At 37.0% G+C, this 14,217-nt stretch overlaps 1 protein-coding gene across 4 annotated transcripts in view; it reads right to left on the reverse strand.

The window, feature by feature from the left end:
- Positions 1-14,217, reverse strand: part of ARID1B (AT-rich interaction domain 1B) — a 410,478-nt gene that overhangs the window by 165,279 nt on the left and 230,982 nt on the right. Inside the window, exon 5 of one of the 4 annotated variants that reach the window (XM_082855805.1) lies at positions 1,782-1,823. The exons of the other annotated variants lie outside the window; for them this stretch is intronic. Coding sequence (XP_082711931.1) covers positions 1,782-1,823 — 42 coding nt within the window. The remainder of the gene's footprint in view (positions 1-1,781; positions 1,824-14,217) is intronic. 4 annotated transcript variants of the gene reach the window in all.

Raw genomic sequence — 14,217 nt, forward strand, 5'->3', positions numbered from 1 at the left:
CATGAAGGATTGTGGAGATGAGTTCACAAGAACTGACCCTACAGGCTTATTAAATATGCAGTGAATATTCTGCATGCATGCTGGGTATTTAATAAACAATGAAAAATGCAGAAGACGACCATATGTTAAATACTGCAAATACCGAATTAGCTCTATTTATAATTAGTTTTCTTTTAGTAATTTTTGGTAGATATAGAGGCAAAAAAAACACACTAAGGATACAAAACTTGAGTTAGTTTACCAAATATTTAAATATTTATAAAGTGTTAATATCTTTTTATTTTTAATTTATATTTATTTATAACGTAATACCTTGCTAAGCTTATAACCTCTAAACAGTTTTAATTTTGGTAGTATTACAACGTCATTCCACCTGTACTTGCAGCACAGCTAGTTTGACTGTACTAACAAAATGCCACGCATCTAGAAGGAAAAGTAGGAGTCAGGTAAGAGCACCCGTACCTTACGCTCTCAAGTTTTCACCAACTACCCTCCGAGATGTGATTTTCAAAGTAATTGATGGTGCCTAGGCTGTCCTTCTATGCAGCTACATGAGAGGAAAGTCAGGCTCCCCTAGTAAGTACTTCTCACCAGTTTAGTTACGTGGCTTAAGAATTACTAGCAAATATGTACAAAAGGCAAGTAAATCTAATAAAAAGAACTACAGGTCTGGAAGACCACGATTCTAAAAATCTGTGACTCCTCCGTCTGTGCTCTGTATTTCAGGGCAGCCAATCTATTCCTTGATCTCACCCTCAGCTCCTCTGCCTTCCTTACCCTGCGTATCTGTGATCTTCAGGTCCTGCAGACTTACTTCTTAAGGATCTCTTTCCTCTTCCACTATGCCAGCTCTGGCCCACATCATCTTTTCACCTGACCTAGTCAACCCCTTCACTGGTCTCTGGCAAACCCATCCTCCACAAAGTGGCCCAAATCATCTACCTAGGTTGCAGATCTAACCACTACTTGACTTTAAATCTTGTAATAGCTACGCATTTTCTGTAGGATAAAATTCAAATCTTTAACCTTTTCAACCCTAGAGCTTGCCACAGAGGCAGAATTTAACTACTTTTCGTTCCCTCTGAGTTTTTTCATGGATCTCCTCTGACCTGAAAACAGCTCTCATCTCTCCTGTCCTCTCTTGCCTAAATACAAGCCAAGCCCTCAAGCTCTGCCCAGGGATCAACCTCCGAGAACGCCTTCCCACTCAGCTCCACCACACTCCACATCCTTGGCATAACTCAGCATGGGGACAACCACACCACAGGATAATTTACCTGTCTATAGGCCTGTACCTACAAACTGACTGAGTAGCTCAAGGGCAGGAGCTGAGATTTAATCTAGTTGTGATTGGAACATAAGGGTCCAATAAATATTTGAAGCAGGGATAAGAAATAAATGAATGAATGAAGTTAGAATTATGAACTAAACACGGCATTCTGATACCATTCAGTGGTTGAATTTCACAGCCCCCAACCTGGGGGCGTGGGAATTTCAGTAAATTCTATTCCATGGCTAATTCAAATTTAAAAGTCATTTACTACTAAATACAACTCTTGGTCTCCTATGCTATTTCTCATATTCTCCACGACAAAGAAAGAAGGAAAAGAAAATACTACCATAATCTGATCTTAATCCCAATAACAGGGAAATCTGAAACTCTGGAAGATTTTAGGACCTCTCCATTTGATTAAAAAAACACAAGTCCTCTCTGTTGAGCCTTCCAATCCACTTAGGGGAGCTGATGAAACCTACACAACAAGCTACATCAGACTACACACCTTGAGTCCAAAGGCAGTATCCTCCGAGGTCAAGACTTCAACCTGAAATCATAAGGAAAAAAATAATTCAGGTACTATCAAAAGCCTTCTTTGAGTCTAACCGCAGACACCAGAGCACAGGCATGGCCCAGAACTGAGAATTTTGAGAAAGCTGGTGTTCAACGTATGTCAGGTGTCAAGAAAGAGAGATCTGTGAGTCTCTTCATGAGTGGGTATAAATCCAGGTCACTGCCCTGGCTTCCAGTTTTATAACAGGGTGAGCACCTATCAAATTAATATATTTGCTATCATGTTGAAGTGGTGGTAGAAGTTCCTCAAAATGATCTGGGAAGTTAGGAGAATCATGCTTCTCACTTAGATCACAAGATGTCGCGTATACTTTTTGAACTTTTACTGTCAGTGAGGGGAAAGTTATGCTCCATAAAGCAATTTCATCATGCTTGTAAAGCTGCTAGTAATTTCTTGTCTCGTTCACATCAGAGTGGGTAGTCCTGAATCTCGGGAATGCTGCAGAGCAAGACTTCCTGAAAGCAATACTCAGGAAGAGGCAGGCAGAGTCTAAGCAACAAGTTGTGAAATGATGGCAAAACTTCAAAATTGCCTGTCAGTCTTATGCATTAGAAGACAGAGCTCATTAACATGAATTTTAAAAGCTGTGTGGAACAAGACGTGTATTGATAATTACTGTTTTTTAAACCTAATTATTCAGTCTGGTGTATAAAGCGTTTAAGTTTGACTACTACAAAGTACCAGTATATGATGGAAAAGAGCAAGGAAAGAAAGCAACAGAACAAATAGGAATATTTTTTTAAGTGTCTGGGGAAGACAGTGGAGGTGGGGCAGTAATATCAGACTACCTGGCTTCACTGTTAGTGGGGCTTTTTGTTTTTGTTTTTTTTTTAATGTGGACCATTTTCTAAGTCTCTATTGAATTTGTTACAATATTGCCTCTGCTCCACATCTTGGCTTCTTGGCTTCTAGGCATGCGGGAACCCAGCTCCCTGACCAGGGATCGAACCTGCACCCCCTGCATTGGAAGGCAAAGTCCCAATCACTGGACCACCAGGGAATTCTCTCACCGTTAGTTTTAAACACCTTAAAATCAGGCATTTGTGGTAGACACTTAAGCAGAAAACATACAGGTTATCCAATGTATCTTGCTATAAAAAAACACTGGATTTTTCCCTTGCGGGGGAGAAAATACAGAAAGGAAGATCACTGCAATAAGACTGTCATCCAGTATGAAAGTAAAGGGGTCACAGAAGAAATGAGGAAACAAATTGCACTCTCCAACTGCTCTACTGAAAGTGACGCTCACCCACCACCTGGTACCTGACAGAGGTTGGTACACAAAGCAAGAGAAACGCATGAATGATATTGAGAAGACGAGCAGCCTAGTTCTGATGAAAACCATATGCTGCTGATACCAAATGTGATTTTAGGCTAAAGACTGAAATGTTGGATAACTACAGCACAAGATCATTATAAGATTCACTGACAGCATTTGTGTTTACACTTAGATTTCCAAAGCTAATTGTTAGACTTAGAAACAAGATCTTCTTATAGTCTTTAAGGAAAAAAAAAGAACTCAGTTATTTGCAATTTATGTATGTTTGAATTTCCTAAGTCCTGCCTTTCACAACACTAGGTTACTAGCCTCAAATATTTTTACATTAAAACTTCTAATCGACATTGGAAACTTTAGTTAAGGAAAAGCACAAGCAACACATTCACCAAATCTCAGCTACTATAAACACAATATGACATTTACTCTCACATACTTCATATCTGCATACCTCAGTTAGGTACATTCACCCTTGATATGATATTTTAATATGTATAGAATTGTTTTTAGAACATACTGTATGTTTAAATCTGCAAAGATCATCTCCAGAGTGAGTTCTGCATTTGCTTAACACAGTACGAAAAGTCAAAGTAGTAAGAAAATTCAATGGCAAATAGAAATCTATTTAAAGATATGGCTTTAATATATTGGACAACTTGAGATGATAGCAAACCAAAACTTTCAAGTGAAATTTAGGAACTCTCCATGTGGTATGTCAGCAGACAGAGACGAAGACAGACTTTGGGGACTGGAGTAAGGAGGTGGATCTCAAAAGGTCAGCCTCATCTTCTACCCTAGATTTTATCTCCAGGAGGGCTCAAAGTGATGTTTTGAAATTCCCAAGTATTAACCAGTTTAATTAAAGCAACTTTTAAAAATTTACGGTTTGTTCAAAAGCACTATGGTTTAAATACATGTGCACTCTAGTTCAGTATCCTTTATAATTTCTATTCCTGTAAGATTTTAATTGCAATACCTACAGAAGGACAGCTGATTTTTAAAACGTGAGATTAACTTCAATTTAATAAAAAAGAAAGATCAATGTCACACAGAAGTTTTCATGTTGTATCTAATAGCATTTTTACCTAAGTTGGAAGGAATCCCCCTCTAGTGGGAGTAAGGGAGTATTTCAACTGTCACACATGATTTTCAGGTGGTAGTCATTAAACTTAACTAGCAACAGAAGCCAGCTAAGCTTTTTTGTTCTTTTATCATAAATTTGAATCTTTTGAAAACAGAAGGAGGATAAGTATTTTCTATTTCATAAGCCCAACATCTATAATTCCTATAAATAAGCTAGAAGTAGATTTGTGCTTATCTGATGGGATTTTAGTTATTAGACAACCATCATCAGCAAATTGAGACTACTATGATGTAGTCTCAATTTTAAGTTAAAACAAGAATTTACAACCGGAAAAAATCAGTACATTCTAAGTGTAAAGATTTAATGATGTAGTGGGAGGATACAGTGCTGACAGTCTGCATCTACTTGACTCATTAACAAAGACTTCCTGGATATTTACTACATGTAAGACATGTGCTCAGGACTGTATGAGATAAAAAGTGGTGAGTTTCACTAAATTATTATTAATTGGGTACAATGTATTTAAACATTCATTTAAAAAATAAATTCAATCCAGAAATGAATAGACGAGATTACTCATGGTGTCATTTTTCTTTTTAATCTTCAGTTTAGGGAGATTTAAAACTAGCAATATTATAAAATCATCCAGAAAAAAGGTCACAGGTTTATCTAAATTAAAATTAGGACACGATACCCAATGTTCTCCTTCTCCACACAGATGCTGTAACAAATGCCAAAGATGACTCTGAATATACTGATGAGAAGCATACCTGACATCACTGGGAGAGAGAACCTGTCAAGGGCTCCTGAGGTATAAGGTGTGAAGGGATTTGTGTGGGCTAACAAAGCAGAGACTTCCTAAGTCCAGGATAAGTCCTGCCCTTACCGTTAAACCATGCTTCTTTCAAATGATGCTACAATCAACACTTCACATGCCTAAAAGGATTCCATTTGTAGAGAATTTCTAAAACCACTGTGGAAATTCAATCCGCCAAGTTCAGAAGCAGCTACACCATTCACAGTTCTTTCATTCTAATCAAGCAACAAACCTTCAATTGGCTTCTCTCTCTCCCAATTACCCTAACAAGCCCTCCCTCTGCCAAAATTAAAATAAAACACTTTAATTTCCAATCATTCTATTAAGAAAATTGGGAAAATGTGAATTCATGAATTTGGAAGTAACAGTGGTTGTACCTTCCCCTTTCTTGAATCACTTTCAAAGCCTTTTTTACTTTCATCTCTAAAGCAGAAAACACAAATATTCAGCAGCATTTTCATGTACACACTGCTATATTTAAAACAGATAACCAACAAGGACCTACTATATAGCACAGGGAACTCTGCTCAGTATTCTGTAATAACCTAAATGGGAAAAGAATTTGAAAAAGAATAAAAACATATATGTAAAAAAAAATTGACAAAACTATGTCCCATTTTAATAAAGATTCTAAAATCGGGATCACACTGTCACAAAAAGAAATAAAGTGACAAATAATGATGATTTATAATTATGTGCACAGATTCTTACTCATAATTAAAAGAATGCAAGTCAAAACTTCCAACATTATTCTATTTTTATCACCATGGATTACCAAAGATTAAAAACTTAGATAATTATAATATCGACAAAGATGTGGGAAATCACTCAAATCATGGTCTTGCACTGATAAGAACATATATTGGAATAAAATGCAATTTGGCAGTGTCCACCAAAATGTATACGCATGCGATTAGGTGTAAACCCAACAATTCCACTGATATTCAAGTGCAAAAATAAAGATTTACAAAGCTGTTTACTAGAGTTGTTTGCAACACTAAAAAGCTGAAAACCACCACCAACCAAATGTCCATCAACAAGGGGGTGTTTAATAAGTTCTCATACAGCTAAGCAGTAGAATATTATAATACTGTTAAAAAGGAGCTGTGTCTATCTGTGTAGATAAGGAAAAATTTCTACGATATCACATGAAGTGAAAAGAATCAGAATAGTGTACATAGTAAGCTAACATCTGTGTTAAAAATAAAAGTGGGAGTCGATTAATATGATTGATACACTTAGACTGTTTTGTAAAGATATGTAAGAAATACGTCAGTGATTGCCTCAAGGGAGAGACTTATTTTTCATTGTATTTTGTCTCACAATGTAAGAATTTTTTCACCAATGCATGTGTTTTTCTTGTTCAATTAAAAGTAATTAGTTAACAAAATAAGCCAATGATAACATTATAAATTGTTCAATGTCAATAATTATCATAGAAATGTAAGTAAAAGTCTTATCTTTCAAGTTGGCAAAGCTTAAAAGTATAGTAGTCAGCGCTTGTGTGTACAACCAGACCCTTCAACACTTGTGATGGGTATGTAAATAAGAACAGCCCTCCCAGAAAACAGTTTTGCATTATACATCAATAGCCTCAAACATATTCATACCCATTTACCCAGCAATCTATTTGCTAGAGAAATCTTTGTGATCTGATTTGTGATCAAGTGTTTATACATTAAGTGTGAATACTACATCATTATTTGAAATGATGACAAATTAGAAAAAAGTATAAAAATAGGGACTGGTTAAACAAAGTATTATATATGATTGACCATTGCATAACCATGAAAAACTCAACTTTTCAAGAAATATTTTATAAATTAGGGAAATGCTTTTGACATGTTAAAATTTTAAAGTTGGATTAAAAACAGAAAGTTGACATTATAAATAATCAAATCTATCCATTTGTTCCCTCCATGCCTTCTAGCATATGTGCCACGCTGGAAATTGTCTTGCCCACTCCTGGATTTTATAATATTCATTCTTGTTTTCTTTTAGTACATTTCACTTTTTATTTTTTACATTTAAATATTTGATCCATCTATAATTTATTTTGAAATAACAAGGGGAGGAGGACACGCAGTTTTAATTTTCCATTTGAATAACTGTGATGCAGAATGATCCATTATTTTCTCCAGTGATCATACATACCATACCTTCACCATAATAAAACATTAAAATGATATCAAGTTTGCCTCCAATTCCAGGTAGGGATGGGAAAAGCAAAATTATCTGTGAGGTGTTCAACCCAAAGGCAGATGGGAGTGAGAGGAGGAGAAGAATCTGATGGAATCTGCAATCACAATATTTGTCCACAAGTAAATTACTAAGAATTCAACGCTTTTAGAAAAAATGATTTTTGCCTAGATTGATGTTCAAGGGATAAAGATACTATTCTACTTACAAAGATTGCTGTGTCTCTTTTTTGGTTGGTCCGAAAAGACCAATACACCAACTACAACGATTATGCATACTTTTACCTATTATACATTAAGGAGAAGCAGACGTTAATAAATAAATTGTTCTCCAAAACCATGTCACAGGATTTATGAAATGTAGACTGTAGGAAGAAAAGCTCTCCAACCCCCACCTCTCTTCCTCTCCCTCTCCCTCTCACATAAGCACACAGACAGCTCACCTTGGGTTGCAAAGTTTTAATTTTAGCAAGCAAGGAACTTGTTTCATCTTTTTAATATTACTATTGTTTATTATTACCACTACTATCATTATTATTTACTTTTTTGTAATCCATTTAAAAAACAAACACTTAAAAAAAACCATGTAAAACCCTGGCAGCATTCTTCTCCTACTTATTATTCTCCTCATTCTTCTTCTCAGCATGTATGGGCCACATGACAGCTCAAGGACACAGCTTGCAGAAACTGCTAGGTGTTTGGTTAGCTGGTAATAGAACACACAGTGATGCCTTCTACTATTAAGTGCTCTAAGTAGAACATCCATTCTCTGAATGTATTTAAAATTAACTAAAAACTTGTACCTATATAGGGAACGGATAAATATTAATAAGTATTATTATCTATACACCAAACACCATTTCTGTTATACTTAATATAGTGTAATACAATTTCAAGACAAACAATGGATATGTTATAATTACACTTTTCACTGCAAGTGTTATGCTCACATCATCTTCTATACTAGAATGTTAGCTATATCTTCATAACCTGGGCTGTTAAATTTAAAACGAAGGTTGTGAGCATTGTGGTCACACTCCTCTTTCTAATTATGTTCTCTCACTGGGTGAGGATACCTTCACTTAAGATTCACAAAGCAATCACAAACTCATGATATGGCTCAGAGAAGACAGACCTTGAGTATAGAACAGTATGCAAAAATAGCCCCACTCTGCAAGTGGAGTCTGTTTCTCTAACCCTTTAATCTGGGCTGGACATATGATTTGCCTGGATCAACGGAATGCAGCAAGAGGAAGCATAGTGTACCACCTCCAAGTCTAAGACTCAAGAGGCAATGCACCCTTTTAACCATACTCTTGAAAGTCAACCAGCCACCATGTGAACGAGGCCATACTAGTTTGCTGGAGGATAAGAGACGTATGGTTCCGTTACCACATCATCCTAGCCAAGAGCCCGTCAACTTCAAGAAGCGGAGCCATTTAGCAGATCAGCATAGCTAACTGAAGACGGGAGAATGAGCCTGGCAGAAACCAGGAAAAATACCCAGGCCAGACTGTCAAAATGAAGCATCACATGGCCCTCTCTTACCTCATAGCCTTTGCACTTGCTGTCCTCTCCTCCTGGAACACTCTGCTACCAGATCTTTCTATTTACTGGTCCCTTCAAATCACTCACACCTCAGTTTAAGGGTCGCCTCCGCAAAGAGCCCCTCTACCTTGCTGGTATTACCACCTGAAATTTGCTTATTTATCCCTTTACTAAAATGTAAACTTCACAAGAGTAGGGACCTTGCAAGTGTCATTCACTGTTGTGTGTTTCTTACCTAGAAAAGTGCCTGACATGGAGTAGGAGCCCAATAAATAATTGTTGAACAAATCAATGAGTAGGTATGAATGAATGTGCTGAGGACTGTAACACAATGAAAATATGAATACATGTTTATAAACCACAATTTGACACAGCTGTAGATCAAACAAGATTTTAAAACATGCTCCACCTAATGTAAATATATTAAAGTTTTCAAGGCAACTAACTGATAGCACACCACTATTCCAGTCTGCCCAGTCTTCCTCTCTCCAAAATAAGCATGTTGTCTAAAAAAAACCGTACAAGAAAAAGAGGAAGCCTTCAAAAATGGGTATTAGTTGTGTGAAAAAGCTTTGCTACTGAGTTTATTTTAATACCTTTTTGAGTTCAAAATTGTTCAATATTAATCTTCTATAATAAAGGGCCATACAGGCCTTGTCTCTAAAGAATCTCTAGGTGTGAATGCTCGAAAAATACTGGTAATTCAGGACATGGGCATTTCAGTACAGAAAAATGTCAGGGAGGTAATTACAAACCTTCATCTGCTCACTGAAGAGCTGGATGCCTGGGGACACATGAGGCTCAGGTCAGACTGGAAACAACTAACAGAAACCTGAAAAGGCACCTCTTCGGAACAAAGACTGACCCAAAGGAGAAGGAAGGCACCACACTTGTTAGTGACACTCACGTCGCTACTTCATGTCAAGGGGCACACCTTGACCTGAAATAATAGAGTCACTTTCTGAAACAGTGCTGATGGATGATTACAGCGCTCCCCTGAAGAGTAAATTATCAAGGAGGAACCCTCTGGTTCCACCACAGACAGCAGTACCATATGGCAAAAGAAAATATGAGTAATTTGTTTAAAAACATGGGATTCGAACACGAGAACTGATTTTTTTCAAGTAATCTACTGTGACAAGATAATAAAATAAAACTCGCCTTACCACATGATCCAGACATCTCACTTCTATGTACTTACTCAAGAGAAATGAAAACATGTTCACCTGAAAACCTGTATGAAAATGTTTATAGAGGCTTTACTCAAAATTGTCAAAAACTGCAAACAATCCAAATGTCTATCAATTGGTGAACGGAGACACAAAACAATGGACTACATCCATACAGCAGAAAACTACTCACCAATAAAAAAGGAATTGATTACTGATATAAGCAACAACACGAATGCATCTCAAATGTATTGTGCTAAGTAAAAGAAGCTAAAGCCAGACTCAAAAGGCTACTGACTGTATGATTCCATTTCTAAGACATTCCAGAAAAGGCAAAACTGTCAGGAAAGACAACATTATCAGTGGTTGCTAGGAGCTGGTTGTGGAGGGAGGAGCTGACTACAAAGGGGCAAAGGAAACGGGGTGATGGGAAAGTTCTATTAAAAAGGTTCTAAGGTTCTACTGGAATACTATTCTTCGCATATCATTGGGTTTTGCATTTCACAAAACAGTAATCCACGGTACTCAGCGAATATTACCATTTCCAAATACACAGACAAGAACTAAAGTAAAATAATATTCCAGTTTGTCATCCTCAAAACGCCTTTGATTTTTATTGTAGAGTGCGCCTTTTTTCTTTTTTGATAACGTGTTCTAGATCATAGGACTGAAATTTTCAGACGATAGTTTCTAGAGATTTCTGAATGATTTGGGAATTGCTAGATTTTTCTTCTGGGAGGGGGGATTTGAGGTTTCTGAAATTTTTTGGTAAGGTAGAAAACAACTTTAGGGTCTTTTTTGAAACTAAAAAGGGATCGTGTCTAATGAAAATCTTTGATATTTAATACACATAAAATTGAATTTCAACATGAAAACCAGCAAAATCAACTTAAAAATCAAAACTACAGCCAACACTAACGTTAAAGTAGTATGTACAAGTTCAGACAAGAAAATACAATACAACCTTCAGATATGAAGTATGACACTTACCTCTTCATAAGCTATAGCTCAGAAATTTTGAAGTTCAGTTTTTAAAATTCAAATCTTAAAAAAAAAAACCTGTTAAAGGACCACATATTTACATTTATTTGGTAATCCAGCCGTAATAACTCTAAGAGACGTATGAGAAAATTCAGAGTTACTGAGCTTATACCGTGAAACTATTTTCTACATGTAAAGTAGCAAAAAGCTTGAAATACAGTCTCAAGGTTGAAAAACTTGGTTTTTAATGTATGAAATATTTACTCTCAGTAGGCCCTTTCAACACTGTTATATTAAGTAGACTCATACAAAGTCTTTACAGCTTTTTTTTTTTTTTAATTTATTTTTGGCTACATTGGGTCTTCGTTGCTGCCCATGGGCTTTCTCTAGTTGCAGCGAGCGGGGGCTATTCTTTGTTGAGGTGAGCGGGCTTCTCATTGCGGTGGCTTCCCTTGTTGCGGAGCATGGGCTCTAGGCGTGCGGGCTCAGTAGTTGTGGCTTGCGGGCTCTAGAGCGCAGGCTCAGTAGTTGTGGCGCACGGGCTTAGTTGCTCCGTGGCATGTGGGATCTCCCCGGACCAGGAATCGAACCCGCGTCCCCTGCATTGGCAGGCGGATTCTTAACCACTGCGCCACCAGGGAAGTCCCTCTTTACAGCTTTTTAAGCAAAAATGAGTTTTCTGAAATTAAAAATGTACAACCAAACTTAAAATAAAATTTAAAAAAACTAGTTACTTGGCAGTAACATTCATGTCATGTTTCACCAAGAGTTTATAAACAATTCTGGCCAAGGATCTCCAATGGATTTAATTTTTGTCTAGACCAGTGATTCTCAACCAGGACAAATTTTTGTGCCCCTCCCCCCTCCAATAAGTCAGGGGATATATGACAATGTCTAGTGACATTTTTAGTCATCCCAGTTGGGGGTTAGGCTGGGGTTTGCTCCTGGTATCTTGTGGGTACTACAAAGCACAGAGTAGCCTTTTTACAACAATGACTTATCAGGCCCCAAACTGTCAATGTACCAAGGTTAGAAACTCTGGTCTAGACATGGGAAATCCCAGCTACTGATATTAAGCACAGGAAGAAAAGTCTTGATTCAAATCTTGATTTTATTAACAGGAAGAAAAACAGTGTTTGGAATGAAAGCTGCCTCAGGTGCTGAAACAGTTACACTGCATTATCATCATGTTCATGGTGGAAGGGCTACAGAACCAAAGTTCCACAAAGCAGTGGTTTAGTACTGTTGAAGTAAAATGCTGTAAGACAAATTTTTCTTCCAGAAAGAAGCTCTCAAGCTCAGTGACAACTCTGCACAGGGAGATAAACCTACTCATACAAAATGTGAGCTCAATGCCATATTTTATTTTATTTTTTAAAAGGGAGAGTTGTTACCAATTATAATTAACACAAATTCACTTATTTTACAAAACGGGGGAATGGGTAAAAGCCAAAAGTAAAAATAACCTGAGATAGCTAAAGCCTGTTAACATATATAGATGCAGGTGTATGCATGTTCATATGTGTATATCTTAGCCTTATCTATTACCTAATTGCAAGATTAGTCAAATCAGACTTTTTTTTTTATTTTTTTATTTTTTTTTTTTTGCGGTACGCGGGCCTCTCACTGCTGTGGCCTCTCCCATTGCGGAGCACAGGCTCCGGACGCGCAGGCTCAGCGGCCATGGCTCACGGGCCCAGCCGCTCCGCACGGCATGTGGGATCCTCCCGGACCGGGGCACGAACCCGCGTCCCCCGCATTGGCAGGCGGACTCTCAACCACTGCGCCACCAGGGAAGCCCCAAATCAGACATTTGATTGAAATCTCACTGAAATCTATTATTGACTTCAAGACTCCCTCTGAAAAACCTGGGGGAGTGTAGGAATCGCATAGTCACTAGGACTATTAGGTAGGCAAAGTATAATTTCACAATTTGCTGTAAACCAGGCAAATGCTTGGAGCAAACAGAAACGGCTCCTGGAGACAGTGGGCATAAATGGCATAAATGACTATTCAAAATAGGTATGTCTTTTGTGCTGACACTTATTTGGGTTAGGGTTTCTGAATCTAAGACTTTATGATCAACCAGAGAATACTGACTCCTAAATAAAGTTTGATGTACCTATAATTTCAGATGTCTTTTCACCAATGGGATTAGGGGGTATTCATGTAACCATGGAATATGGTGCTGGGAGGATGTGAAAGAAGTGAAATTGTTTTTTATTCAATTTATGTTCTACTTTTCTCAAATTCCATCAACTTCTGTGAAAAGTTTGTTTTCTTTTGCAATTATATATCATTTCTGAGATACACAGAAAATTAAGCCTTTCCATTAATTCAGTACTCAGAAAACTAGAGAGTTAAAAAGCTTGTCAACCCAAAACTCACTTACCAGAACCAACTTAACCACTATTACACAAGACGGTAGCTCAAAATCTAAAAAGAGCTGCTATCTTGGCCCACTGATGATCACCAATGAAGGCTTATGCTAACACTGCATTTGCTCTTCATACTCACTAAAATGTGAAGAGGTGTACAATACCATAAACTGGTACATGACCCTCCCCTTTTAACAAAACACTCAAATAATATTTGATTTGATTTAATTTAAAAGGGAACTGGCAAGTGTCCTACGCAAGCAACTATGATCAAGGTTAGGAACATCCCTGCTAGAATCTATTATTTTCTACAAAATCTCTTGTTTGTATACACATCACAAGTGAAAATATTGTGCATATTCATCTGCCACAATAAACATAATAACATTATAACCCATAAAAGCAAATAGAAGAACGTTAATATTCAGAACTCCTATTCAAGGCCATTTCTCTTATATTCTTCACGACACACTTCCTAGATTCTGCCTCTACATCAGTATTGATAAACTAACTCAAAACGACATTCCCATAATAGATCATCAAGTTTCCAGAATTCCAAGATTAAGCTGACTTGAATATGATAGAAGAAACCTACCACACATAGTAAGCTATTTATGTAAACAGTATCAAAGTAAATAAACTTTAGAAATTACATAGTCCATGGAGTAGAATAAAAAAATTTAAAACCAATTGGCCACAGTTGATTACTACTAGTTGGATTAAATGCATATCTTAAATAATCTATTGTACTATAGTTTTATGTGTCGTTTAGCTTACTTGAAAACGTCAAAGATGTCTAAATTGCAACATTCTACTTAAGACTCCTAGAGAAGGTGACCAATGAGAACACTGAATGATCCCTAAGTCTTCACAACAGAGAAAGGCTAAACAGCAGAAAGGGAATATTCCAAAAAGC

Source organism: Leucopleurus acutus, assembly GCF_964270905.1.
Source record: "Leucopleurus acutus genome assembly, chromosome: 15".
Lineage (NCBI taxonomy): Eukaryota > Metazoa > Chordata > Mammalia > Artiodactyla > Delphinidae > Leucopleurus > Leucopleurus acutus.